The following is a 26,591-nucleotide window of genomic DNA, read 5'->3' as shown; positions in this document are numbered from 1 at the left end:
TTTACAAGCTCCTTCTGTAGACTGATAGAAAGCTGAAGACAGCAGAAGAAATAAGTGGCCTTGAAAACAATTTATGAAGTGTTTTCTCTGTTTTGGAGTATAACAGGAGAGAAAAGCCATAGAAAAAAAAAATCAGGCAGGTTGGCTGTTAGCCAGCTTAATTTGCAACTTCTAAAGGTTATATAAATTTAACCAAATATCATCAGTGTTTTTAACTTATTGTCACATTGAAGTGCTTCAAGAAGAAGAGAATAAACAAATCAAGATTCTTACTTCTAATTTAGTTTAAACTGTATAACCAACACCTAGATTTTAGCATACAAATATCCAAACACCCTGATTTAAAAGACAGTAGGTGTGATTTATAAGATGAGTTTAAAATTCACCTCATCAAGCTTGAAACCTGCAAAGAGAAGTCTGTTTTCCAGAAGATTTCTTCTCTAATTTAAAATTGAAAGCTAAGATCAGCCAATATTCACTCCCCTCCCCTACTCCGAACACACCAGTATGTAACATTTCTGGATGTTCACATCCTGCCTTCTCAGTATGTGCCCAGATAGATTAGACACTTTTGTGCTCAGTTTATTTTCCTGATTTCATTTTTTCAACAATTCTTTAGAAGAACATTAAAAACTCTCCACATAAACATCATTGGCTAGAGGCAGGCATTGAGCGCGCAAATAATTTCAGGTAAGGAGATTTAAACAACTAATATTTGAAAAGTATAAATTACTCTCCTTTACAGTCGCTTTTTACAACGTATGTAAATTCAATTCATTTTTCTTAATACTTTGCAGATTTTGGAAAAAGTAAATCAGTCTTTTAATACTAAAGACGACAATTCCAAGCCACAAACAGAGTGAACACTTACCAGAATTCCACTGACCAGTGCCACTTCAAACATGGTAGGTCCCAGATTAAATACTAGTGCACTAAGAACAAAGCTGATACCTCTCGTTCCTCTGTCAATGGTTTTTGACAGAGCTCCGGTTTGCCTACTTAGATGGAATGCTAAATCCAGGTTATGAAGATGTAGAAACACATTCTTTGCTATCCTTCTGATTGAATTTTGTGCTACTTTCCCAAATACTGCATTTCTAGCTTCATTAAACAATGCCGCCCCAGCTCTCGAGATGCCATCTAAAAAAGATGAAAAATTTACAAAGTGAAAATAATTATTTTTTACAAATTCCCTTCACGCCTGAAAAGATAATGTTAGACTCATTCTTTACATATTTTCAACATTCTTACTTCAAAGCTAATTTATATTTAATTGGTTAAAAATTTTATGCTACTTTTCATTTATAAAGCACTGCATGTGTATTTTTAATCAGTTTTATTTTCAGATGGATATAGCAAAGGGTAGGATTTATAATCAACGATTGTTTCTGGAACCTTTTTTTTTTTTTCTTAAACCTGGAACAGCAAAAGCGAGGTCACAGAACATTGGAAATAAGAGGTCAACACAGAAGCCACTCCAGAATAACTATTCCAGATGCTTGGCGGTGCAAAGGTGGGAAGCTGTGCTATCCCACTGCCTTGCTGAAGGAAGTTAACACCTGTCAACAGATTTGGGAATCCCACTTACAGCCAATGAGAACAGCAGTTGCCACGGTTGCAACAGTATTTGGTGCATCACTCAGGTTCAGCACGTTTCCCGATATCTGGTTGAGGTTGTCTACTGCGTATTTGAACATGAAGGGAACCAGTATATTCATGGCCTAAAAGGCAAAACAACACCAATTATGCACTGAAACAGATATATGCCATGTGAGCATTTTTTCTGAAATAGCTGCACCGTTACACTTGGCTCTTAACCACTTCGTGCTGGTGGGCTGGCTCTCAATTTCAAGTAGAATTTTCTCCCTACTATTAAGTCTTTATTCCTGGGACTGCGGGGTCATTTGTGCGTCCCACACACAAAAGATAACTTCTACCCTAAATAAACTGCACCAGCACTGTTTACCAAGGCAGAGCGCTCATTACAGCAGTGGCAAGATTGGGAAATGTATCAAGGAGCAGACGCTGCAGGACGCACCCTCAGTGCCATTAAATGATGCTGTCATTACAGGGCGCTTGCTCTGTGCAGCAACACTTGGTCAGAACAACTCCCAGTACCCAAAAACTAAGCCACCCACACACTGCTAACTCCGGGCCAACCAAGATAGATTAGACCAAAGCTGCAGTGAAATCCAAGGAAAGAAATGAATCTCCCCTTTGTCTCTTCTGACAGTGAATATTGCCTCAATATTTAAACACTTTCCATTTGCAACATCACTACAAACATTCACTTAGTATCTACATTCATCCTAACATCTCCACTAACCCCAACAGGGACACAAAAGACTCCATAGTCTACAAGCTGCTATGAATTGCTTTAACATGAGCTTTCAAACAATTATATCCACCCCAACACGTGCTATGTCACTACGAATTTTTGTAAGAGCACCACAACCCAATTGCATCTCCTCCAGTAGCGGTGTCTGCCCTACATGTGAGAAACAAGACAGCTAAATACATAAACAGATCAACTTTAGGACTGCTTTTAGTTGCCCTCATACAATTGTAGCATAAGAAAATACTGGAAGTCATAAAGAAAGTATGAAATCTTAAGTCTTCTTAATATTTCATTATTGCACCATTCATTTATACCAACAATAAAAAAAATTCTGTTACACTTAATTAACTGAACTCATTCATTCAAACTGCTCCCCGGATTTCAGAAATACGATATACAAGTTTCTTAGCAGTTGAACAAGCATCTTAAGACTTCAAATCTGACAATCATGGCAGATGTTAAAATACTTTACAATCAACTGACCTCGCATAAGGTTGTGTTTTTTAAAATGCTTTTTTTTTTTTTGGTAATTATTTAGAAAAAACACAGGCAGATGACAAATTATTTCACATGATAAGAAAACAAAACCCAAAGCAGATTGACAAAGATATTTCAGTTCTTTCCACCAAATGTTTTGCATACCCACTTAGATCTCAACTGTTTTTAGGGACATCAGTCAGAGCTGGAAGTCCAGTCAAAATCTGTGTAAATTAACTAGAGAAAACTAAGCTTCAAGTGAAAAGAGTGGTAAAGTCTTCTATAAATTCAGTCCGAAATCAAGCTGGAAGATAAAATTTCTAGTAATTATAAGAACTATCTCAGAACCAAATATTCTCAGTGTTAAGAACCACTATGAATAGTGGAACGTAAGTACTTAACTAAAAGAGTTTTTGGAAATACTGCTTCATGCTAAAGGATTAAAGAAAAAAATAGCTAATTTATTTTATCTGTTGTTTATTTTTTAAACTCTGTTTTAGGCAAGAGTATCAAATGCAAATGAGGAGGGAATCCTTTCTCCCCTTCTCTCTCCTCTCTGAAATACACTAAGCAGAAGAAAGTACAGAAAGTTAAAAAAAAAGGCCAACTGAAGTACAGCTCCTGAGAGGAGACAACTGAGACATAACAGCATCTAGGTGAGATTATTACTGGTTGGTTTGTGGTTGCAAAATGAAATCAGCTGAAAGATCAGGTCCTATTTCAAATACAACACTCTGAAATTCATCTAGTGCAAGCCTGAGTGTCACTCACCAACGGCTCCCTAAGAGACTAGAGTATTGAAAATCTCCATTAAAAAAGTCAGATTTAACAAATACCCTCAAAGCAGCAGTATAAAATGATGACTGATAACTTCAATTATACAACAGAATAACAGGTTACTGTTATGATGTGCTTAAATGTTAAGCATGAAGCCCTACAAAGAACTGTGGATGCTATTAACAGAGATTTTCCATCTTTACAACACCAATCCAAATACATCCCCCCTAGTCCACAGTAAAATAAAATAAAAAAAAGCCTATTATTCCTTTTAGAGTTACTAAAACTCAATTTTTGGTAGCATTTTGCTCTTAATGAAGAAGAATATACTACCGTTTGTGTGATACTGATGACCAACGTGACAGTGCAGGTTTTCCTGGGAGAGACTGCTCAGTGGAAAATAAGAGTATTGTAATGCAGATTGTCTTGATTTGCTGCAGATTCTTACAAATCCCTCTGCGGGAATTTTACTCTTCAGTAAACTGTGCTATACTACAGGTAGTTTAGAAATAGAACTACAGATATATTTTAAAGTCCATTAAAAAAAAAAAAAGGATATTCTTTAAACTGCGGTTTTCCACTCCCAATTAATTTAACTGGTAACAGCCTACAACTTTGCAGAAACGTCTTCTTTCACATCAATATAATTCCACCCAGCAGAGTATTAAATGAAATTTAAAGCCTGGTCTCAGGTTATAGTTGTTCTGACTCTTGGAGGGTAAAGTCTGAATAACAGGCAGCCCAGTATTGCATTTCATTAGCAATCAAGGCAGCCTGCTGCTTTCTAGTCATAGGAAGAAAAAAAAGTTAATCTTACGAAGTTTATAGCAAGAGAGATGAGACCATTATTAGAAACAGGCCTTTCCTACTCAATTTGTAACATCCATGAGATCATGTTCACATTAATGGAAACAAAATTTTAGCCTTCTGCATGAATTCCAGCCACTTCTTTTGTAGCTTGCTGACACAGAGCACAAAGCTTTAAGCACACATAGGTACTGTGCAAAGCTACCGTGCAAAACAATCATCTCAGGCAGTGTATCTATTTGGGTTTCCCTCCTCTTCCTAATGCCTAAAAGGCTGATAACAATTCCCATTAAAAAGACCATTTAAAAATAAGTTTGTATATTTTCTATTTATAATTTTGAATGAATAGCTAATCCCTGCCTGAATTTACAGGGTATCAAATACAGCACCCATGAAGTCATCCCAACTCAACAGTCCCCAATTAACAGCACGGTACAGTGCAATACATCATGCTTAAATGAGTTTAAACATCTTTATTTTTTTAAACAACTGCACTGTTTTAAGCTGATAAAGCATCAGCATCTCTATTCACTTATGGGACTGCACTATTTTTAGGGCAAACAGTCTTATCTCTCCTTTTGTTTTTCCTAGTATTTCTTGTTTAATAAAGATGATGAATGAGTGACACGCTGAGCCCCAACATGATAAAACTGGTCTACAGCAAACTTATTTTTGGACAGTAATTCAATGAAAACCGATGACCATTATCTCTGGGCCAATATAAAAGCATAAAAGTCCATCCCATACAGAGGTAAGATTGCTAACAAAAGCTAGAAAATGTGGCCCAAAAGAGAGGCAGGGAACCCCCATCTAGTTTTGTGCCTTCTTTGAATTCACTGATGATCTGAAACAAGTTCTACAGTAGAAGAAAAACCAGTTAAAATCTAGAAACACTTTTCACCTGAAACTTGTTAAAAAACTTAACAGTCTCTGACATTTACTGTGATTATCTAATTCCATGCAATCACTGAAAGGGCTCAAACAAAGACAATGTACTTGCTGTAAGTGATCGGATAGGTATCATTAAATTTTGTCTGTGTGCAAAGATACAGTACAATACTTGCCTATTTAGCCAAACAACTTCCTCTCCTGAAACTTACAGAACTAGCAGTCACTAGAAATGCATATTTACTGAAAGACTTCTCTGGCTTATGAATAACACATACTTGTTCTGTGACCAAGAGAGACCAAAAAACATTGCAGTCTCACAGAAGTGACGAGATTTTGTCATATTCACATGTTTAATCCAGCTCCTCAGGAGCCAGAGCACTTTTTCTTCTTGTGCCAAAAAAAAAAAAAAAAAAAAAAAGGAAGAAGGAAGGGGTTTATTACACATATCATAGGAGAGAAGACAAAAAAAAGAAAGGAAAAATTAAAAATATACAAAACCTGTGCAGGCTAATCTACGCATCTGAAAACAGATAATGCCTCGTGTGCGCCTCTCACCTGTCTTCCTATTGCAACTTTCAGATCACACAAGTCTAGATAGGCAATAAATATTTAAGATAAAAATTTAAAGCATGTCATAATATAACAAGTCTTCCAAAGGAAAAAAAAGACCTTACTAGCCCTTGAGCAGACTTCATTCTGTCAGCTCCCAGTCATAAAAAGCTATACAAACAGCTCACTTTGAAGGCTAACAATACTACTAGCAGTTATGTGTAGACAAAAAGGAACCAAAAATCACAATAACTTGTGTAATGACAGGCAACTGGGCCCCACTAAAGGAGTCAAGACGGATTATAACTGCAGGCTCTTCAGTAGCTGTACGCACACTCAGCTTTTGTTTTGAAATTGAGTTTTACTGAACTGGAAGACTGAAAGAGATAAGAAATAAGACAAATTATTTCACAAGCAGCAGGAAAAGGAGGTATGTTCTCCAGCTTCTTTGTGCTTTGTGGTTAAGCAAGACCAAATCAAACGCGGTGTGAACTCCCAGAATTTTTCCTGTGGCTGAGGATTTCATAAACCACCTCCCCTCTGTGGTTTCTCTGGCATTTTCTTACAAGAAAACTGAAGCCATGCTACAGCCTCTGTCTCAGAGAGCTGCTGTTTGGATCTTTTAACAGGAAACTTAACTTCATATATAGGTATAGAACCCCCAACTCCTTTGAGTAACTCAAAAGTAGTTGACCAAAAGGCTTACAAAAGCATTTCTTACGGTGAAAGGTGACCAGTAGCAGGCATCATGACCACACAGTTCTCTGTGCAAAAGCCCTAAGAACAAGCAGTCTTTATACCAACTGCATTCTAAGGACGGAAACCCTTCAGATGCAGACAAGTTCATAGTGAACAAAGAAAGCAGGCCAGGACTGCAGCGAGGAGAAAGATACGCTGGCATTCTTGTGTTGACAACTGAATAGCTGCAAACCTCTAACTAACTGCTTGTGTGGTCTATCAAGTACATCGTAATTAACCTCACAAGCAGCCAGAACAAAGGCTCCCCAAATCGGACAATGAGGAATCCGTACAGGTTTATTCATGGTCCAGGCAAGTTACAGGTAAACTGATTTCTATTTCATTCCCTATAGGACAAAGTGACCTCTAGCTCACTCTGGATAAAGAGCACATTCAGGGCTCCAAGACGGGACAGATTTACCAGCTCTGTACCAATCCACTGCATGCCACAATAACCATGTGCATACTTTGCGTGTGTAAAATATGAAGCAGTTTAAGAAAATTTACCCCAAAAGGAAGGGTGGATATAGCTCGGGTGAGGAGGGATAACGTGGTAGATTGCAGTTATTTTATCTTTGAGATCTAATAAAGCTTTGTTATGATAGAAAAGCACAAAACAAAGAATGTGAGTAAAGGATTGCTAGAAGACATCCATGAAAGTTTTCACGCCAGCCTGTTACAATACACATCTGCAGAGAGCACATTGTATGTTTTCCCAATTAAATTCTTGTTTGCCCTCAGAAAAACTTTCTCACAAAACATTTGTTTTAACTGGCATCTCCTTAAACCCGAACAAAGCTCAACAGGTTTTCTGCTGCCTCCTTCTGGGAAGCTGCTTTGGACACCAGGGCTTCCAGGCTATATCTGAAGTAGGAAACTGAACACTTAAGAGAGGTCCAAACATCCAGTTTCTTCCCCAAAGAGCAATTAGATGTCTGATTTTCTGACATGGGACTGGGGAAAACACGCGGCTCTCCCAGCAGAGAATTCAGCTGTACACCAAACGCCCTAGCTGGTGTTCTGACCACCTGTAGTTCAAATCCGACATGGCATACCGAGTTAGGAAACAAAAGCTAAAATTCCATAACTAACCTCTCCAGTTAGGAAGCATTACTACAAGAAACTCCACAGAACAATTATTTCCAAATCTGAAGAAACAGAAAACCTTAACTGGCTGCCTAACAGGTGCTACGTACTTACAAAGAGACTTCTGTGACTGAGAACAAGAAGTGCCACCGCTGCCACAAAGGAAGTCACTTACTGCAGTGAAATAAGCTTTAGCAACATTATTAATGTCTCAGACTATGTGAGAAAGCAGGATTCATTAAAACAATCAAGAGGGGGAATCCCATGCCACCCCTCAAGCAAACCAGGTTTCTCTAGATGTCTCAGGTGACACTGTGTATTAGCACACCCTGGTACAGACGGATGCTTAACAGGAGTCCCTAATAGAAAGCTATTTGCAAGAGTCATGCATCCTGGACATCGATTTCCATTAGCACCCAAAACGCTGCCTGGAACGTTATCAGATTTCCTAAAAGCAAGGTACAGTGATGCCACATGCAGGATCAGATTCTGGATTCACATCCGCTGTCGCATTCAAATAACCCTACTAATTAGGAGAGCAGGGCTGCGAGGAGAGAAAAAGAATACTTCAAACTTCTTTCAAAGTTGCCTTCGGATTACTGTCTGTAATACTAGTAAGAGGCTTTAACAAGAAACTCAGTTAAGAGAATTTTCATATACATCTGGTAAGTGGGGCGTACCTAAAAGCAGACCACAAAATACCAACGAACCAACCATATAATCAAGTTAAATAGTACCGTGAGGGTAACCACATGGCACGTAAAGCAAAACACTCTGAGCATCTGCATTTTGAGCAGATAGCTTCCCAGATACGTTTCAATTGCAATCAAAGGCATCGCCGTAATATTTTGTACAGACATACAAAAAAAAGGTGGAATTTTACTTGCAGAATATTGCATGTTTGTACATGTTGTCAACTGCATTATCAGCAACTTCCTGAACAGCAGCAGCAGCACAAACACAAATATCTACTGGAGACAGTACCAGCTCCCACCTGATAGATTGCCTCTGCGAGAAAGAGCTGTACACCAAAAGATTGGCTCTTCCTCGTCAGCTCGAATAAATGAGCACATTTCTCTTCCAAGTAAACTCCAGCCACGTAGGTGATAACAGAGCGTTTCTTCGCTTTCTTTTCATAACACGGCAATATTGCTGAAAGCTGATAAGCTAGTTTCGTTGTACTTCCTTAAGTGCTAAAACTCACTGCTAAGTAGCACCTACTTTAGCTTATCCCAGCAAGATACTAATATTAGCCGTGGTAAAAATTGCCATTCAGAGGAAAGACAGTTGAGCCATATGTTTCACTGACACTTACAAAATTTACTCCCAATATTTTTTAATCAAATATTTCTTTTTTCCAAAAGCAAAACATTTGCAAAGTTAACAATTGCTCTTCTACATTATTTCTACAAGGATTGTACAAAATTTGAATTATATCCTCCACTGATCTGCAGAAAGCTTTTGTATGCCTATGTCCTTCTGAGAGCTAACAAACACTAGTTTTGTTGCAAGCAAGAGCACAAGTATTATAACGCAAGGAAGTATCTGTTCTTACCTTTGCACTTGCCAAGAACCCCAGAGATATGGCTACTCTGGCTCGCAGGTCTGGTCTGTCTTTGGGCCACACGTAAGACAACATTGCTCTGACAATCTTTTTGGCATCTATCTCCTTCAGCTATTGAAAAAGAACAAAGGCATCGCGTTACAAAGAGAAGCAAACTAACAGTACAATTAAGGATGAATTTTATACATTTGTGTAACTTTTGCATTTTGATAGGCAGACAGTTCTCAGTGTTTGAGCCTAGGACAACATATTAATATTTTGAACTGGAATTTTTTTTAGGCTTATAACCAGGATACTGTAAAAATAGATGGATTGTGCTTAACTCATGTCTCCTCAAGAGTACAAGTATAACATAAATGGAAAACAGAAAATAAACCAGTTGAAATTGTTCACAAAACAAATAAACTGCTCCTTGTTTTTATCTTCCCAAGATTCCTATACAGGATGCAAGGGCTTGGTATTCCTTCTTCAGAAGCTGATTTAACACAGCACAAAAACAACCAGAGGGAAAACAACCAAAAAAATTAACAAAAAGCATAAAGCAAGAAAGAAGCCTGAAAGGTTAACAAAGTAGTCTGGAGAACATTCAGTGAGTCACAATAAAATGCAGTACTTAGAAAAATCACTAGCACTGCAGGAACTTGTATGAATCCCAAACTAAACACTTCTGCTGATACACAAATTGAACTGTATGCAAATTTGAGATCAGATTAATTGCTTGCATTACTACACATTTAAGCTTCTCCAACAACCATGTGTACAGGTTTTGGTCATCCTTTCACCTCAGCAGTAAAATGAGAAACATCCTCTCATTTTTTGCACATCTTCTAGAGCTCATTTTCAGGAGCACAAAGGTTGGCCTTCAATGGGTGCCCAACGAAGGCAGGACTACCAGCAGGAGAACTACCCCTGTTGCTTCCACTCAGCTTCAAACATCACCACTTTGTTTAACAGAACGGCCCTTGAATTTGAGTAATCAGCCTTTGCCCCGCTTTTAAGATGTACACAGCCACATATTAATGTAACTGGATATGTCTTTTTTTTAATATAAAACCTTAATGATTTCTATTCTCCAAACCTCAAATATTCTTCTAATGACTACACCATGATTCAGACAAAAAAGTCTTCAGAAATGCCTTTTTTTCTCCATAGAGAGGTTATTTTATAGACAGTTTGATGCATCACTTACACTTTATATAGATATTCCACTAAACTCCAAAGCTGATTACAGCAGCTGAAGCCTAAACAAAGCTAGCCAATCAAGAATAAAAGCACATTGAGTACCAAAAATTTTTGTTGTTGTTGTTGGATAACCTGGGGTTAACTTCAGAGACGAGAAGGTTATCTAAAGCTGGAGGGAGGGCAGCAAGTAGCAGCTAATCTCTCTATTTCAGGCATTATTTTGTAACTGGGGAGGAAGGGGAAAGAAAATTCAGTCCACACTTTAAGATGACTTTTCATTACAGAAGTAGGTGGAAAGGGAACATTTTACAATGTATTTTAATGCTTCCCTTACTAGTTTGTACATTTTACATTCTCATGCCTCGGTCTGGAAAATAAAACCAATTAGAATAAAAATTCTCTCTTAAGGTCCAGTGTGAATGAGAAAGGAGAGCTCTGTGAAGAGGTATGACTGCTAAGGCAACCTGTGAAGCCAATCCTACAAATGTAAGCATTTAAAAGCACTGGAAAATTCATCACATAGTTTCTAGTCATCGCTTCAAAGGAAAGCAACAGAAGATATTGAGTATTGTCAACAACTGAAAACATATTTGAGTATTGCAAAGTATAAGCACATTTCAAGTGACTTAAAAAATGGATATATTGAAGATTTGTAAGTGAACAGAGGCTGCAAAATTATTTCTGTTGTCTTCTCTGTCTGAGGAGATGGAGCTATTTGCTGCAGCACAAACACATCGCTTTCCACTTGAGCTAAGGATATGCATGAATAGCATTTCAAACATTTGGGCAATATCTTTGATCACCTCTCACAGACTAAAAAGGAAGGTAAAAGAAATGGTATCCCATGAACACAAAAGATACTCGCACAACCAGAGTAGTTCTAATTATATGTTGCTACTGGATAGCTGGACTTTGTATAGAGAAGCTATTAAAAATAAAGAAGTACATTGATGGCAAACAAGGAATCCATTTCAGTTTCTGCATGGCTCTGAACAGCGACAGAAGAAAATTCGTTCAGAAAAAGTCCAAAGGCAGCCAGTCATTTGCCAAAGGCCTTGCAAAGGGACAAGAAGAAATATCAAAGGAGATGCAAAATGCACGCACGTTACATCAAAGTTTACCATGAAATAAATGTTCCTGTTGTACAGAAACACAAGCTGAAAAATGAAAATTGTTAAACTATGCAAGTAATAAGATTCCGAATTAAAATAAGCAATTTAATAGACTGAGGTCATTTTTTGATTTCTGTGGTATATAAAAAGGTCAAGAATAAGGTGCTTATTTTAACCTTTTAAGTAACAGTGATATGTTTTGTTTTCTTCCAAGGCTTATTTCCAAAGAAATGGAAGGAGAATTATTAGATTTATACTATAGCAGGTAGCAAAGAAAAGCCTTTTTCCCCCCTCCTTTTTAGCACAGCATGTTTTTATAACACTATGGAATACTGAAGACCAACTGGCAAAAGAACGAGCACAGACTCTCTTCCTGTCCCTACCCATTCCAGATTCTGAACCTTCTAAAATACTTTTAGAAAGGAAAAAAAAATAAAGAAAAAAGAAAAGAAATCATTCCTGTCCACAATCTCCAAGATTACTGAGTATTGCAAAGCATTTACTGGGCTGGCCCCGTGACTTTATGGATAAAGTTTGCGCTAGGAGGATGATCTATCAGCAGCATGATGGACAAAAAGTGGTAGTTTGACTTGCATTTAAGCTGTCACTGCTGATGAAGAAAAAAGGCCCTGTCCTGGCTCCCTGTGTACTCACTCACGAAGCTGTATCACCCTCTGTATTGCAGCAGCACAAGCTGCCTCACACCTGCACGAGGTAATTCTGCGAGCCACTAACAGCTTGCTTCCTCCGCTGCTTCCCCACCTCTCTGCAGCACTGACCTGCACAGCCCTGGCCCCTTTCTCACACCACTTCTGGAGCTCACAGAACACCTCGATGAGCTGATTCAGTTTATGAAACCAGCAGGAAACTCTTCAGTGTTTGCTGCAGGGTTTCTGCTCATGGAAAAGTCAGATAATTCTGCAAATTCAGTAGCACGAGACAAAGTATGGCTGAGAACGTAGAACAAGATTTATTTTTTTAAAGACTGTTTCAGTCCAGGGTATGCAACATACTTTGAGTGAAGCAGTAGAATTGCTGCTGTTACTGTGGGGGGGCACGCACACATGACACATTGTTCTCTCCCCTTTGAGCAAGTTATTTTTCAGCTGAACCAGTTCTCACTAGCTCACTACCAGACCATACAGTCACAGCAAAACTCCAGGGTGAAGTACAATTCTTTCTGGGGCTGCCAGATCAGCTGAAGTACGCGTCAGACTAGGGCCTGCATTTTTCTTCCAAACTTTGAGAAAAAAACAAAACAGACTACTTAGCACTAGCCATCCCTCCAAGGAGGGCAGGCAATGACTAGCAAACCAAATAGCAACCAGGTGAAATGGTGGCAGGGGCAGGCTAATTAGCAGCTCTCCATCATGACTCTCAGCGTTTCCATAAGAAAGTAATATACGACTGCTTAGCAACCAGACAGACACCACAGCTTCTATTCCTGTCTCTTCTGTTTACAGAAGTCTAACACACAAAAAAGAAATTGAAGATGGTAAAAGAACATTACTGTTTTCAGTTTCAGTCTCCAGCACATGGGCCGCTGTTGCACGTAAAAATTATTCTGTAACAAAACAGATGTGTAATCTTCTCTTCCAGCTCCTTGCGAGATGGAGGTAACACCTACTGCCCTTCACACTCTTTGTTCATCCTTCACATTCAGTTCTGTCTCCCCTGGAGCTGCTACAGGAGGAGGAATTGAAAACATCAGGCCAAAATCACTTTCCAAAACAAACAGAATGGTTTGTCAAAAAAAATGGGAGAGAGATACAGGTGTAATATTGCTGACGTGTATCACCTACAACTTTCCTAAAAGCGTAATTGAGGGGAAAAAGTTCTTGTGGTAATGTGAGTGCCAGTACTCCTGAGCACTGAGTACCAGCATATATGGAAGAACGGCACTTGTACCATCAGATTTCCTTCACTTTTGCCAAGAACCTCAGCTTCTGCATCCACTGTCACTCTGTTTTCCTCTCCTCACACAAGTGGCTCAGTCAAACAAGGCCTGCATTTCAGCGAGCAGGGTTTAAAGGAAGAGTAAAGATCCTGTAGCTTTTTTTTTTTTTTTTTTTAAGACAGGTCAGTCTGTGATTTGCAGCTGCAGCATATGAGGGCAAGTTCATTCTTTGTATATATAAAAGGATCTTTTCCACGGACGGGTGAAAAGATGAGGTTTTGACAGCAAACAGACAACATGCAGCTGACCAACATACCCAGGGGAAAAGAAATTGTAACAGGAAAAAACAAAACAATAATTAAGCCCAACAGACGAGTGGTAACACGGGATGATGTCCCCTTTCAATTTAGAGGAAAAATATAATCCATAGAAATTGTATTTGATAACATACACAATACAATTAGAGTAAGTAGGGAGATGAATAGCTTGCTAGTCCGTTTTGCCTAGGAAATATTTGACAGAGCCTATACGTGTTGCAGTGAGGGTCCTAAAATCACTGTGAAGTTACTGCTACATGCAGGACCAGTAATAGCACCAGCTGAAGATGTCTGACTCTCCTGCTTCCCTTTGCCTTATGCAGGAAAGATCACAGATGCCTGCTAAAACAATCTGGCTGCATTTTACGTTATGTATTCCCCCCTTCCTACAAAAGCATTACCTGTGAGTAATGTCTCCTGACTTCTGCCTGTAGCATAAATGGGTTTGGACTAAATGAAGGGATAACTCTCAGACCAAGGTTTACAAGGAAAACCTAGGTGCAGTGCTCCTCTCCTTTACAGCTACAGGAAAATGGATGGTCAGCTCTGCCAGGCTGCGGGGAGCGGTGTGTCAGAGCAGGAACGAACCAGCACTGAAACACCTGGGATTTGCACTGAGCCCTGTTTGTCATCAGCGCAGTCTGTGCTAGTCCAAGGAAGATCCCACTGAAGCTTGACCAAGTTCTAGTCCCCACGTGGCACCGTTCCTCAAATACACAGAGCACCTGAAGGAGGTGCAAGTGAGAAAAGCACAGCAAGAGGAAAAACTGGGAAGTTACATAACCCAAGCTCTTTGATCTTGTAATTTTAATAGCGCAAAGTTTACACCGTGTTGTTTTCACCAAAAGCCTGCTTCTTTTTTACCTTTAATAGTTTGGTGTAATAAAAGATTGGCTTCTCTCCTTACACACCTATCATCACTATTTTAGCACATGTGCTTCCTGAATGTAAATTCAGTCGAGTGTATCGGCTGCATCAGTGTTAAATCAAAGTAAAACTAATTCAAGTGTGCTTATATTTTTTTCCCCCTCTTCAAGTGCAATTTCACCAACTAACGCAGCAACTTGCACCCACAAGCTAATTTCTGCTATTCTGAATGCCAAGTCGCAGGCAAATATCAGAGCACATTAAGTGGCAATGGAACATACTTTCCATGAAAAAAACATTAACATAATGGAGGCAAGTTACAAAGCAGTGTGCAACACTAGCATTGCATTTTAATAAAACCGAGGAACTTGAACAGTTACAATAAATGTTTGGTCATCTAAGAACTAGTAAGCTTACATTAACAAGTAAAAAGAATCTGCTATGCTACAGCGTTCACTTATCTACCAATAGGTTTTCAAAAATTGCTATGTGGGGTCTTTGGCTTTTTTTTTTTTTTTTTTTTTTAAAAAAGATAAAAGCAATACTAATTAAGAAATTTCTTACCCCTTCCTTTGGATCTGTGTGAAGCCCTCCACCTGCATGACCATGCCAACACATTCTCTTCTCTATCAGTTGCAACCTTGGGAAGATCTGTGTGAAAAAGAAAAGTTAATTTGCAAGAACCTCAGGAAACCTGCATTTAAAAGCCAACAGAATGAAGAACTACTGGTTCTCCTTACCCTCCAACTGTATCAGTGTACATTAATAAAAGATAGTATCTCAAAAACCTTGCCTTGCTTACGGAAACAATAAGAGAAGGACTGTAAATCCAGCATTACAGCAAAGAGAATCTTCCAAGCAGTCAGGAGGTAAAGACAACAGAGTTTTAAATATTTAAGTTAAAAGGACACCTACAACTGAAAAGCAGAATAAGGAAACAATATAAAGAAAGTTTTGGAAGATAACTGTACTCGGATGTGTTAATGAATAAAATGGGACACACTTAAGCAATAATCCTTTTTCCACATAGAAAATATAACTTCGCTGCTGTAGGTCAAAACAAACAAACCCGCTTCACACTTCCCGTTCCCGTTGGGATGCGAATGGCTTACTGGCACCGTGTGACAGACATGTTTACCCACCCCAGAGCCCCTGCTGCAATCCAGAACAGCATGTACTGGAGCAGTCAGGAGAAGAACCTGGTTTTTAAAAGCAAGTATTCATTCTCCTTACCATGTGAGCAAGATCTTCTGCTAAATAAATATGGACAAAAATTTGGAATTTATTGATTCAGGTAGATGGACCAAAAATAACAATTCACTATTACTCATTCAAGTGCAATTTCAATTCACCTGCCACAAACAACAGGTGCGTCAAAGCTCTTCAAAAGTGCCTGCATTTTGTTTAAAGGTTTTGCTACATTTTCCACTTCCATTTCAGTAAAAGTTATGTAAAAGCTCTTTATCAATCCATCAGATATAAAACCTAAAGAGCTCAGAGTTTCCCAAAGCAAAATTTCACTTTCCATATATTAAAGAATATCATCAGTGTTAATTTCACACAGACTCAATGACTCTCAAAAGATTTTAGCTTAAGGTCATTCATAAGTGGTTAGCATAAGTCCACTCATAAATGTTTTTCTTTTTTTAATAATAGTAATAAAAAAGACAAATATGTTGTAGTTTCATTCAAGCCAAGGGTACTACTTAGAAATAAGTCATGATGATTCCATGAACAGTAAAAAATAAATTCTCCCTATGTTTACATTAGTATTAAGGCAAGCAGACTTCAGAGGAATAAGAGCCTGACAACCTGTCACTCAGAATGATGAGAATAAATTTGTTAAGTTTCTTGGTATTTCCTAACCTAAACAGCATTTTGAAGCAATAAAACCCTATGTACTCAAGGAAAACTCACAGCTTTCTACAAATCGGTACTTTCTATGTCTGGCACCATGAACCTACATAAAAATGTAAATTTTCTGCATTGATAAGGACTCTGCTTTATCACTGACTGTATTATCACTAGTTTTTAGAGATTCAAAAAGCCTTCTTGAGGGGTATATAAAAGGCTGAGTCTTCTAAGCAAAGTTCGCTCCAGAGCCAGAAACATAACTTGTCATTTAACTTGCTGTACTTCAATGTTGTAAATAGTGAAATAAAAAGGGAAAAAAAAAAAAAAAGAAAGATGCTCTAAGAGCTTGATTTTCCTTCCCCTCGCAAAAAACAGGAAGAATTTCTACCTACCTCTGATGCCTCCAAGAACGGTCTTGAATAACCTCCCACCAGACTCTGCCATGATTTTTGCTTGCAGATTGGTAAAATCTACAGAATAGAAAGGAAAAAAAAAGGTGGAAAATGGAGCAATGCAGAACATGCAGAGAACATTCATCCAATTTACATGAACAAGCATAACATGGGAACAAGGCAGACGGCTTTGTTTTCTGACAACTGACCACCAAAAAGGAAAACTGGTGGGAAGCAGGTGTAAACTGTATCACATTCACCCGTTAAAAATGCTAAATGACAATGAATCTTTCCCTTCCCTAAAGCCCACAGACTTTATTTCTTTTGTATCACGCAAGCTCCAAAGTTTTCCTTCTCATCTTTATCTTCTCCCAGGTTGTCTTCTGATTTCTTTCAAATATTCTTTTGTTCTATTTTTCATAATGACTTGTTATTCTGACGCTCACAGGTTCTGCCACCTTCAATCCCTCCCAGCTCAGCCGCTACCACGCCTGCCCAGCAGACCATGAGGCTAATCAAAGCTGCAGCTCCTCGCCAGCAGGCATCAGCACCACCAGAGACAGCACCACAGCTGTCTGCGAGCATCAGGCGGGCAGGGTACAAGACACCAACATCCACACAGCCATCGATGCGTCCTTACTGGGTGTGCTGTGAGGCACCAGCTATCGCATGCTTTACACGGCACATCAAAAGCAATTTGTTTTCTCTAAGTGTCTAAGGAGCATTTATCTTCCCTAGGTGGACCAGCTGCAGTGCTTCCCCAGTGGCGAACCAGTTACCTCTTTCGGTTACAGTGCTGGCTCCACATCCTTGACACATTCAACATTTAATCTTGTACTGCTCCGTTCCAATATTACGTAGCGTGAGCATGAACACTGAGCAAAATAGTAAAGAACTGCTCATCACCCCAAGGCACTGGACAAATGTCCAAAAGGTGTTAAAAGTAACAAAAGCCCCTTGCTCACAAAGGATATTTTTAACCTTGGCAAGTAGCAGCACTGCCATGTGTTTTATACCTTGCCTTAAGACATTCCTTTGCTCCTGTCCTAAGCCGCACACCAGAATTCATTTTTCAGGAAATGAAGACAGTTCCCCCAGAAGTCACCACCTAGGACATGCTCATTTCAAACGCTCCAGTTCTGTGACAGCACAGGCAGAGGAAGAGTAAACGTTAGCACTACACGCTGCACGCTTAATAGAGTGCACTGGCCTGGGTCAGCCGTCCTGATGCTGCCAAGACCTGAGCTGAATTAAGGAGGTGCAGCTCCTTGGAGATAATCTTCAGTTAGATAAGCTTCAGTGTCGTGTCAACAGGGGGGATTCCATCTAAACAAATGCACTCTGGATGAATGGTGACAGCTTCATAAACAGAAAATATAATGGAAAGGGACAAGGACTTCCGAGAGGCCTCATTACGTCCCAAGTTGCTGCAAATTAATCTGTTGTGAAGGCACAGTTACTTTGGACAAAAGCTCCCACCAACACGCAAGAAGAGGATTAAGCACTCCTTGCAGCAAGCACTACAGTGGCACCTGGGAACAACCCAGAGTCTAACACCAAATTAAGCTGTAGGACCAGCACAAAAGCAGCAGCACTCCCTAATTCAGCAGGGGCAATTATGTCACTACAGCTCCTCCTGCCTCCCCAGCCACAGGCAGACACCGAACTACAACAGCCTACAATTTATCACAGAGCTGTGGTCGGGGCTGAGAGGCTCACTACAGTTATCCAGCTCCTGCCTCCTACGGAGGAGCATGCAGCGTGCTGAAAGCCTCGGTGCCTTTACGCCAACGTTTACACTTCAGGCACGTGATGCTGATAACGGGCTGCTGAGACACCACGCCAAAGAGGTTTCAGGTCTGGTGATCCAACTGCTCAGTGCTTTGGCTTCTCCCAAGACACAGCTGGAACCTCTCCTGGGCAGCACCATCCCGTCCCGCTCGGCTTTGCGAGAACAAGAATATATTGATCTCAAGTATTATAAAGGTTGAAGCACAGGTAGCTAACTCAGAGTGTATTTGTTTTTGTTGGATATTCCCAGTACATGAGAGCAGACAACCAATGCTCCAACAGCTATCGGAAAGGAACTATGCACTGTTCTTCAAGAACGTACTCATAGGTCACACCAAAAATGTTTTACTAATAACTTGCATCCTCTGGCAAAGCCCACACATCTCCTCCTGACTGAAGCACAAGAGAAACATCCCAGAAACAAGTTCCACTGACACACCCACAGACCCAGGCTCAGTTACTGCATTAGACAGCCTATTTCATTGACTGAACCTACAAACCCTCACAGGGGTAAGAGATGGATATAGCGAAAAGAACACATGATTTGCACAAGCTACACAGGGAAACAGAAGATTTTATTGCTGGTCTTGTGCCTGGAAGACTGGAGGCTTCCGCTTTCCTCCCAAGCTCCTGTTAAAAACCAAGTCCCAGCAAAGAAACCAGGAATTCAACTCTGACGAGGCGAGCAGCTCGCTGCACTGGTAAGGCTTCCAGGCATCACAGAACAACCAGAAAAACCCACAGCAGCAGGACCACCGCACTCCACACATCCCACAAGCAGACCTGGGGCTCCACCATCCCTCCCTGCAACTCTTCCTAACAGAGCTGGGCTCTAGGAGAGCCCCCCTGGGACCTTACTGCAGCAGAGCTGCACTAGCGAGCTCCTCTTCTGCAGCCTGAGTGCTGTTTATTCCAGAATTGAAGGAATTCTTCAAGGAACATTCATTCTGGCCTTTCCTACCTTCTGAAGGGCTAACTCTGCACTGTTATGTTCTTCTAATGTATTTTTGGATGAACCTACGTACTCCCAAGGATGAAACAGATGTCAGGTGCTGACTGCACGTGGAAGTCACATTGCTGAAGTGCCGTGACTGCTGGTGGTAGTTGAAACGCTACCGACACAAACAAACAACAGGGATTAAACACATTTGCACAAGGTCAAGTCCACACTCCGAAGCTTCTCTGTGCAGCACACAATGTACCTTTGGTGAAAGGTGAAAATAGGTGAAAATAGGTGAAAATACCCTAGTAGGCAGAATACACTGCCCTGACAAGCATAAACCAACCGTACCAACCCAAGCAACACAAGCTTCACTGCAGTTATGTTTAACCACGTGCAGGTGCTCTGTAGGCAAATCCAGAACAAAAGAAACCAAGAGTATCACAAAAAATACCTATAGTTTCCCCGTAACATCATCTTGCTAATACACACTCACATTCAGGTTCTTCTGGTGAAGCCCACCCCAGTGGCAGGAAGAAAACCCACACAGCACCACCCCGTGCAGCCCAACAAACACCACAGCAACTTCCACTGCAGCGAGTGCTGCTCGCCCCGTGCCCCCCAGCACTCCCCAGACGAGTTTCGGATCCCATTCCCATATTTCCATCTGCTCTGCTCCATTATACAGCCTTCCTCGCAACAATTCTCAGTATAATTAGATGTCTGATGCTTTTATGGATAGAAATATGGGATTGTTGATCTGCTCAGCAGCAATATTTCCCCTATAAAGGGAATTTGAAAATACAATGAATTTCAACTACTCAGTGTTTTAGGCATATATCTGTGAGTAAAGAGACTACTAAAAAGGTCTTACAACGAAGCCAAGGCTACTGGAAATTAATTTCTGGTCTTGCCATATATATATTTTAACTATGATATGCACCCTGCTCAACAGAAGACGGAGACAGTTGAGTAATCAAACATCAAACTGCTCAGCTACACCAGCAGAACATCTAGAGAAGTGAATTTAGCAATGCACACAGACACGTGAAACGACGCCCAGGCAACGAGCAGCAGTATAATTTTCCAAGACAGAGCAGGCTGCACATAAATTAGTAAATTTATCCAAAGTACCTGAAGCTTCTCTTACAACTACTTCCAGAGCAAGGGATATTATTAACTTATGCACAAGAACGTGCTTTATCACACCCCATGTGGCAGCTGGAAGGCCAAGATAATGCAAGGAGAAAAAAAAAAAAAGAGGTCTGTTCTACCTTTTGCCGTTACACTTCACAATAACTTACAAAGTCCTGCTTTTTGTAACTGCTGAAGTCATGGCTGAAAGCAAGCTCTCGGTGTAGTTCTTGGTTTATGCAGATTCATAGTAAAATAATTATCCTGATTTGAATACTGTTGGGCCTTTCCAGTCAAATGCTCGTTTCCCCCATTTAAGCTTTATTTAAATATGATTTCCCATTGCTTTTATTTTGGATGCAGGCAAACCAACCTATAAAAACCACCCCCACGCACAAAACAAAAACAACACAAACAAACAAAGAGACCATAAAGCTTCCTAGAAGGCACGAGAGTCACACCTGGTTACTTCCCAAAGCTCACCGGGCAGACTGCTCCCGATACAGCCACCTTCACCATCACTACCAGCACAGATCCTAAATTCACAGGGAGCTCTGATGCAATGAACCCCTGTCCGCTGGGGCAGGGTGAGGTGAAGGAGCTACGTTCATGGAAATACAAACTGATCTCAACATCAGGAAATGGCGTCTGATCACAGCTCCACAGCTTTTACAATACCTGTTGTGCCCTTCCATAAATGCAGCTACTTTCCTCTCCAGGATACAAGTGTTACACGTCTTATTGCTCAGAAAAACAAAGCTGATCAAACCACTGAAAAACGCACGTTTTGAGGGAAGAAAGACGCGGATTATCATCTGTAACACAACAGCATCCAAACAGCTCCACTCCGCTTGAATCTCATTGCAGTAAGCACCACAGAGAATACTTAATGCTGTCTGGCTCTTAAAAGGAAAACAAAAAACACTCAGATGGATGCAAAGTAGAGTGGAAACATGATCAGATGACACTGAAGTGTTTTAATTCCACCATTCTTAAAAAGAACAGTTAACTTTTCTTTATGATCCTATTTCTCCAGAACTTTTTCCTGCCTTTAACCATTTTTCTCACGACTTAACGCCACGTCTACAGTGTTTACCAGCCTGAGCTGCGAAAGGCACGAACCTTGAGGGACACAGCTGTGCTGCCACCGCCCTCTGCAATTTGTGTAGTTACACCACTGAAGGCAGAAGCGTGGCCGTGAGGTTTGTTGTACTCACAAGAAGTGGTTTCACTGCGGCACTGAAAAGCACCGCGCTGCTGGTGGAACTGCCCCACACCAGGTGCTCCCTCCTAGTAAAACACGAGGTATTTGGGAACATCTGGGGGACAATGTGGCATTAAAGCCAGACATCAGGACCTCACAGGTGGCTGGGTCCTGCCAGTCTTCCCTATCACGGGATATTAAAAGGCTGGATCGTCAGCATTTTTTCCCCACACTTGGTGCCCTCTGATCTATTCAACCAGCTAGTGCAAGGTCTACTCCACACCCGATCCCTGGAACAGAGCAGTAAATGTCACACAAGAGCTCTTGCACACACTAAAGAACATATAGCAAGGCGTGTAATGGAAACAACTGCATAAAAACCAGAAAAATGCGTTAAGCACCTCCTGCTTTCTTTGCTGTTACTCCAGTATGCATGATTATAATTACAAAAGCCCAAACCTACAGTAAAATCTTTAAGTAACGCCGCAGTAACTAAAGAGAGTAAATTGTAAGTGGCCATAAAAACATCCCTACGCTAACGGAGGCTGTCGTCACCCAGCAGCCTAAAGATTTTCACAAAAACACACGCTGTATCCACTGCTTTCATTAAGCCTTAAACCCAAGTGACTGCGAAACGTGCAGCTTAAGATCACAGCAAACAAACTTAAGTTGTTTCAAATGCAAAAAATTAAAGTTCTGGCTCTTTCTGTTTTTAATAACAGGAAAGCTTTCAGAACAAGCCCATTAAAAAGACTTACAGTTATCATTAGGGCCTAAACGCAGAGAAACAATTAAATAGCTGGAACTCTCATAGGATGCATTGACTTGCTCCCAGAAGTTTTTTTTACGTGCTGAATTCCCTAATTGATAAAAGCCGGTGGCTTTCGGCTCTGACCTACAACCTGTTCAAGCTGACAGCCAACTTTTGGCAGTCACCTCAAGAAATTCCATGCCTGCACCAACAGAACTTGCTGCAAAAAACAAAACAAAACTGGAATGACAGGACAGCGCATCTTCCTTGGTCAGCAGATTAATAAAAGGTTAAACAGTGTTGTCAGCTTGTCACCACGTGTTGAAGGGCATCATAACCTAGAACTCCAGAGCACGCAGCTTGAGCCTCCTGCTAGACAATAATCAAATAAATTGATCTGGATTGCACACCACACAAAATGTGCGGCCTTTTTGTCATAACGGGGCACAAAGAGCACCCCAATAGAGCTTGATGCACAAGCAAAGTAAAAAAAATAATCACCAGATTGTGTATTAAAAAGAAAAATAAATAAATAAATGCCTAGTTCACCACTTTTTAACACAGAAAACCACAGAAACTAAAAGGTCAAATAGCTGAATGCGTCAATACACTGCAGGTACAGCCTGAGCTCCCTCGTTCAGAAAGTCCAGTGCAAATCAAGACACATCAGGAGGAATTGACATTTCCACATGAAAACATTCAAAAGGAAAATAGGATTCAAATAAATACACATATCACCGTGCTTACATTGTTGGTTACTCACTAGACATTTGAAGTAAAACACTTGGTCTACATCACCTTCAACTCCCAGCTACTTGTCTTCCACGGGTTTCAATACTAAAAGCCCTACCAATTTACTACTTCAGTCCTGCCCGTCTCTTCTTCTAAGTAACAGGAACTTGACTGCGACAGAATTCTGCCTGTCAGGGGCAATTAATAGTGAGAAAAATCTCAAATAATTTTCTTCAGACAGGATCTTCTGTGAAGCTCTTTTATTCACCATTGCAATGGCAGGCGGCCTGTCAATCAGGAGCACATCCCAGCAAACAAATCCTAACCTTTTATTCCCTATTACCCCACGTCTGATCACCTCCCCTGTTTCCTCACTGGCTGAGTACTGCAGGTTCACAAGCTACTCGATGCTCCTCTATACCATGTATGTACAATTTTTCTTTTTTTTCAACCCTTTAATTTCTCCTTTCTTATGTTTTGAGAACTCAGGATCTTTCTTTGACTGTTCTCACACTGCTCAGCCTGTTTTTCTCAAGCTTCTATCTTATTTTGGAAGAGTGAGGCCTTCCACTGTCCACTTATCTACTTAGCATTTCTCCTTATTATGACTACACAACTACCTTGGAATACAGAAAAGTAACTCTCTACTGCAGAAACACAACTTTGTCTCTCACATTATGACAGGTGACGACAAAAAGCCAGTCATAAAGAGCAGCGCGCTTGGAAGAAGAAAAAAGGCTTGATGTTATTATCAAACGAAAACAATAGCTGAGAGTTTATGGAAAGTTCGCTCATACAAATTTCGAGATGCACTTCCTTCTCTCCCTGAGAGATGCAAATAAATTAGTGAAAGCTGGACCCATTCCGTTTGAGACACGCACTCCATTCTCTATTTGTAACCCAAAAAAATTATTCACTGGAACACGTTACAGCCTTCTGCTGCTGACAGCAGGAATCCTGGTTTGTACAGCAGTTATCCTGGTTTGTACAGCAGTTACAAGTGGCTGTCTAGAGCATGAATTTATAACATCCAAAGACGACTGGGGCAATTTTTAATGCAACAACACAGTAAAATGTGAGTAGTCAAACACTGGCACTGCAGCACAAAAGACAGTGTCTATTTACTGGTACTAGCACAACACAGCCACGCTTTCACTCAGGAAGTTACTATTAAGGTCCAAACAGAGAGGATGGAAATTGTTTAGGTTCAGAGGATGATCTGATGCTCAGATTTAACCTATTTCCTGCGCTGGTAGCAAGCTACAGACTGCTTTATGTTTTTAAATTTATACTATTAGAAGCGTGGGAACAGCATTGCTGCCCACACGTTGACAAACAGATGGAGATAAGAAAGGAAAAGGGGGGTAACACAGAGACTGCTCAAAAACATAGAAAAGGGGGGAAAAAAACACATGAACTCAAACTGTGTGCACTCCATCATCTGCAAATGAGCAGCTCACTAAGAAACAACTTCCTCAGCGCGGATCTTGTAGTCCCAGGGTTAAATGCTGAAGCTACTTTAAAAGGTAGCCGACCACAATGCTGAGGTGAAACTCAAAAGCAACACTTCATGTTTCCAATTCATCACCACCAGCAACTTCCCTATGCAGAGGCTGAGCACGGGAGCAGCTGATCCCCACCAAGCAAGTTGCACAACATCTGGCAAGGAGAGGCCATAAAACGTGCGGCTTTACGAAGTCAGCTGGAGGAAGGAAGCCCTTCCAGCTGCAGGCTCTCAGGATCTAACAGCAAGGAGGAGCACGGGCAGGGGACCAGCTATGTCCCTGCGTGATGAGCTGCTGCCAGTCCCAAAAAACCTGCTGCCTGGTAGAAGTGGCTAACACAACCCTTCTTTTAGGGCCCAACCGTGCGCTGTGCAGCTAAACCACAAGCCAGGCAGGGGAACCTACAGCTGCTCAAATCTGGGGCAATTCCACGTGGTTTGGAGCAGTTCAAGGGCCAAAGCATGGTGCTGGGATACGTTATGCAGATGCATCCCAAAGGGATGGAAGAAGTTTATTTAACAGCACCCTCAGGGTCCTTCCTTCCTCCACGTAACGGCAAAATCATCTGTCAGCACAGCCCTGGCCACCACAGCCCACCCACACAGGTACTTTCCGAGTGCCTGTCTGCAAAAACCGAACCCCAGCTCCCAGGGACACAGAACCCCTGGCCGGACAGGAGCACAGCACCTGACTCCCAGCCTGAAGCCCAAACCCACCCAAAACCACCTCGCCACCTTCCTCAGAGCCCCCCACACCTCTCAGAGCCCCCCTCAGCCCCACACCGGCCCTCTCACCGTCCCCCTCAGCCCCTCACCGCCCCCTATAGCCCCTCAGCTCCCCCCTCAGCCCCTCAGCGCCCCCCCGGCCCCCCACCGCCCGCCTTCCCCACGCACCTCGCCTCCCCCCGGGGCTCCCCGGGCCCGCTGCCGCCCCCTCCCCACCGCCCAGCCGTGCGAGCAGGCAGCAGCGGGCGGGGGCCGCAACAGGGCGAGGGCGAGGAGCAGGCGCCGCCGTCGTGAGGCGGCCGCCGCCAGGCTCGGCGCGGCGCCCAGCAGCGCCATCTTGGGCGGGAGGCAGCGCAAGGCCTTGTGGGGCGGTGGCGGACCAAGGGGAGGGGGAGGCGGGAGGGAGGGGCGGGTCGCCATGGCAACGCGCGGCCTGGTTGGGGGAAGGCCTGACCAGGAGATAACTTGTTAATTGCGCTTAGTTAAATGATGCTACAGCTGCCTCCACGCAATGGGAAAGTTCAGTCTTGTGGCTGGATGCTGAAAATAAAGTTCTGTCACTCACTTCATGCTAAAAAATTAAAAAACAAACAAACAAACAGCAGAAGACTGGTGAAGAGGAGGAGATTCATTTTCAAAAGGAGATTAAAAGTGCTAAATACTTTCAGCTTGGCTTACACATAACTGTGGGTTTAATATTTCCAATGCCATAAACATTTAAGAGGATGAGAAATTATTGGTGATACAAGGAAGGAGTGTTGGAAATAAAAGGATCAAATTAAATACAGGAAAGTTAAAGATAGCTATCTGTCAAATCATTGTCATAATGGAAATACGACAGGCAAAATCAAACAAACAAACAAAAACCACATAATATGGTAGTCAACAGCCCCTCATTTATGCTATTTAGAATTAAAATGGCTAAGAAGTGAGAAAGCAATCAGAACTGAAAAGTCTGGCA

General features: G+C 41.3%; 1 protein-coding gene across 1 annotated transcript in view; it reads right to left on the bottom strand.

Annotated features, from left to right (window-relative positions):
- ABCB7 (ATP binding cassette subfamily B member 7) overlaps positions 1-26,002 on the bottom strand; it is a 42,781-nt gene extending 16,779 nt beyond the window's left edge. The window contains exons 1-6 of the mRNA XM_027464995.3: positions 25,799-26,002; positions 16,849-16,926; positions 15,167-15,253; positions 9,219-9,338; positions 1,589-1,721; positions 872-1,140 (exon numbers count right to left, since the gene is read on the bottom strand). Coding sequence (XP_027320796.3) covers positions 872-1,140; positions 1,589-1,721; positions 9,219-9,338; positions 15,167-15,253; positions 16,849-16,926; positions 25,799-25,966 — 855 coding nt within the window. The 5' untranslated portion in view covers positions 25,967-26,002. The remainder of the gene's footprint in view (positions 1-871; positions 1,141-1,588; positions 1,722-9,218; positions 9,339-15,166; positions 15,254-16,848; positions 16,927-25,798) is intronic.
- Between the last annotated feature and the right edge of the window lie 589 nt (positions 26,003-26,591).

Source organism: Anas platyrhynchos, chromosome 10 (genome assembly GCF_047663525.1).
Source record: "Anas platyrhynchos isolate ZD024472 breed Pekin duck chromosome 10, IASCAAS_PekinDuck_T2T, whole genome shotgun sequence".
Taxonomy (NCBI): domain Eukaryota; kingdom Metazoa; phylum Chordata; class Aves; order Anseriformes; family Anatidae; genus Anas; species Anas platyrhynchos.
Note: the sequence above shows the minus strand (reverse complement) of the source record. Positions and strands in the feature narration are given on the sequence as shown.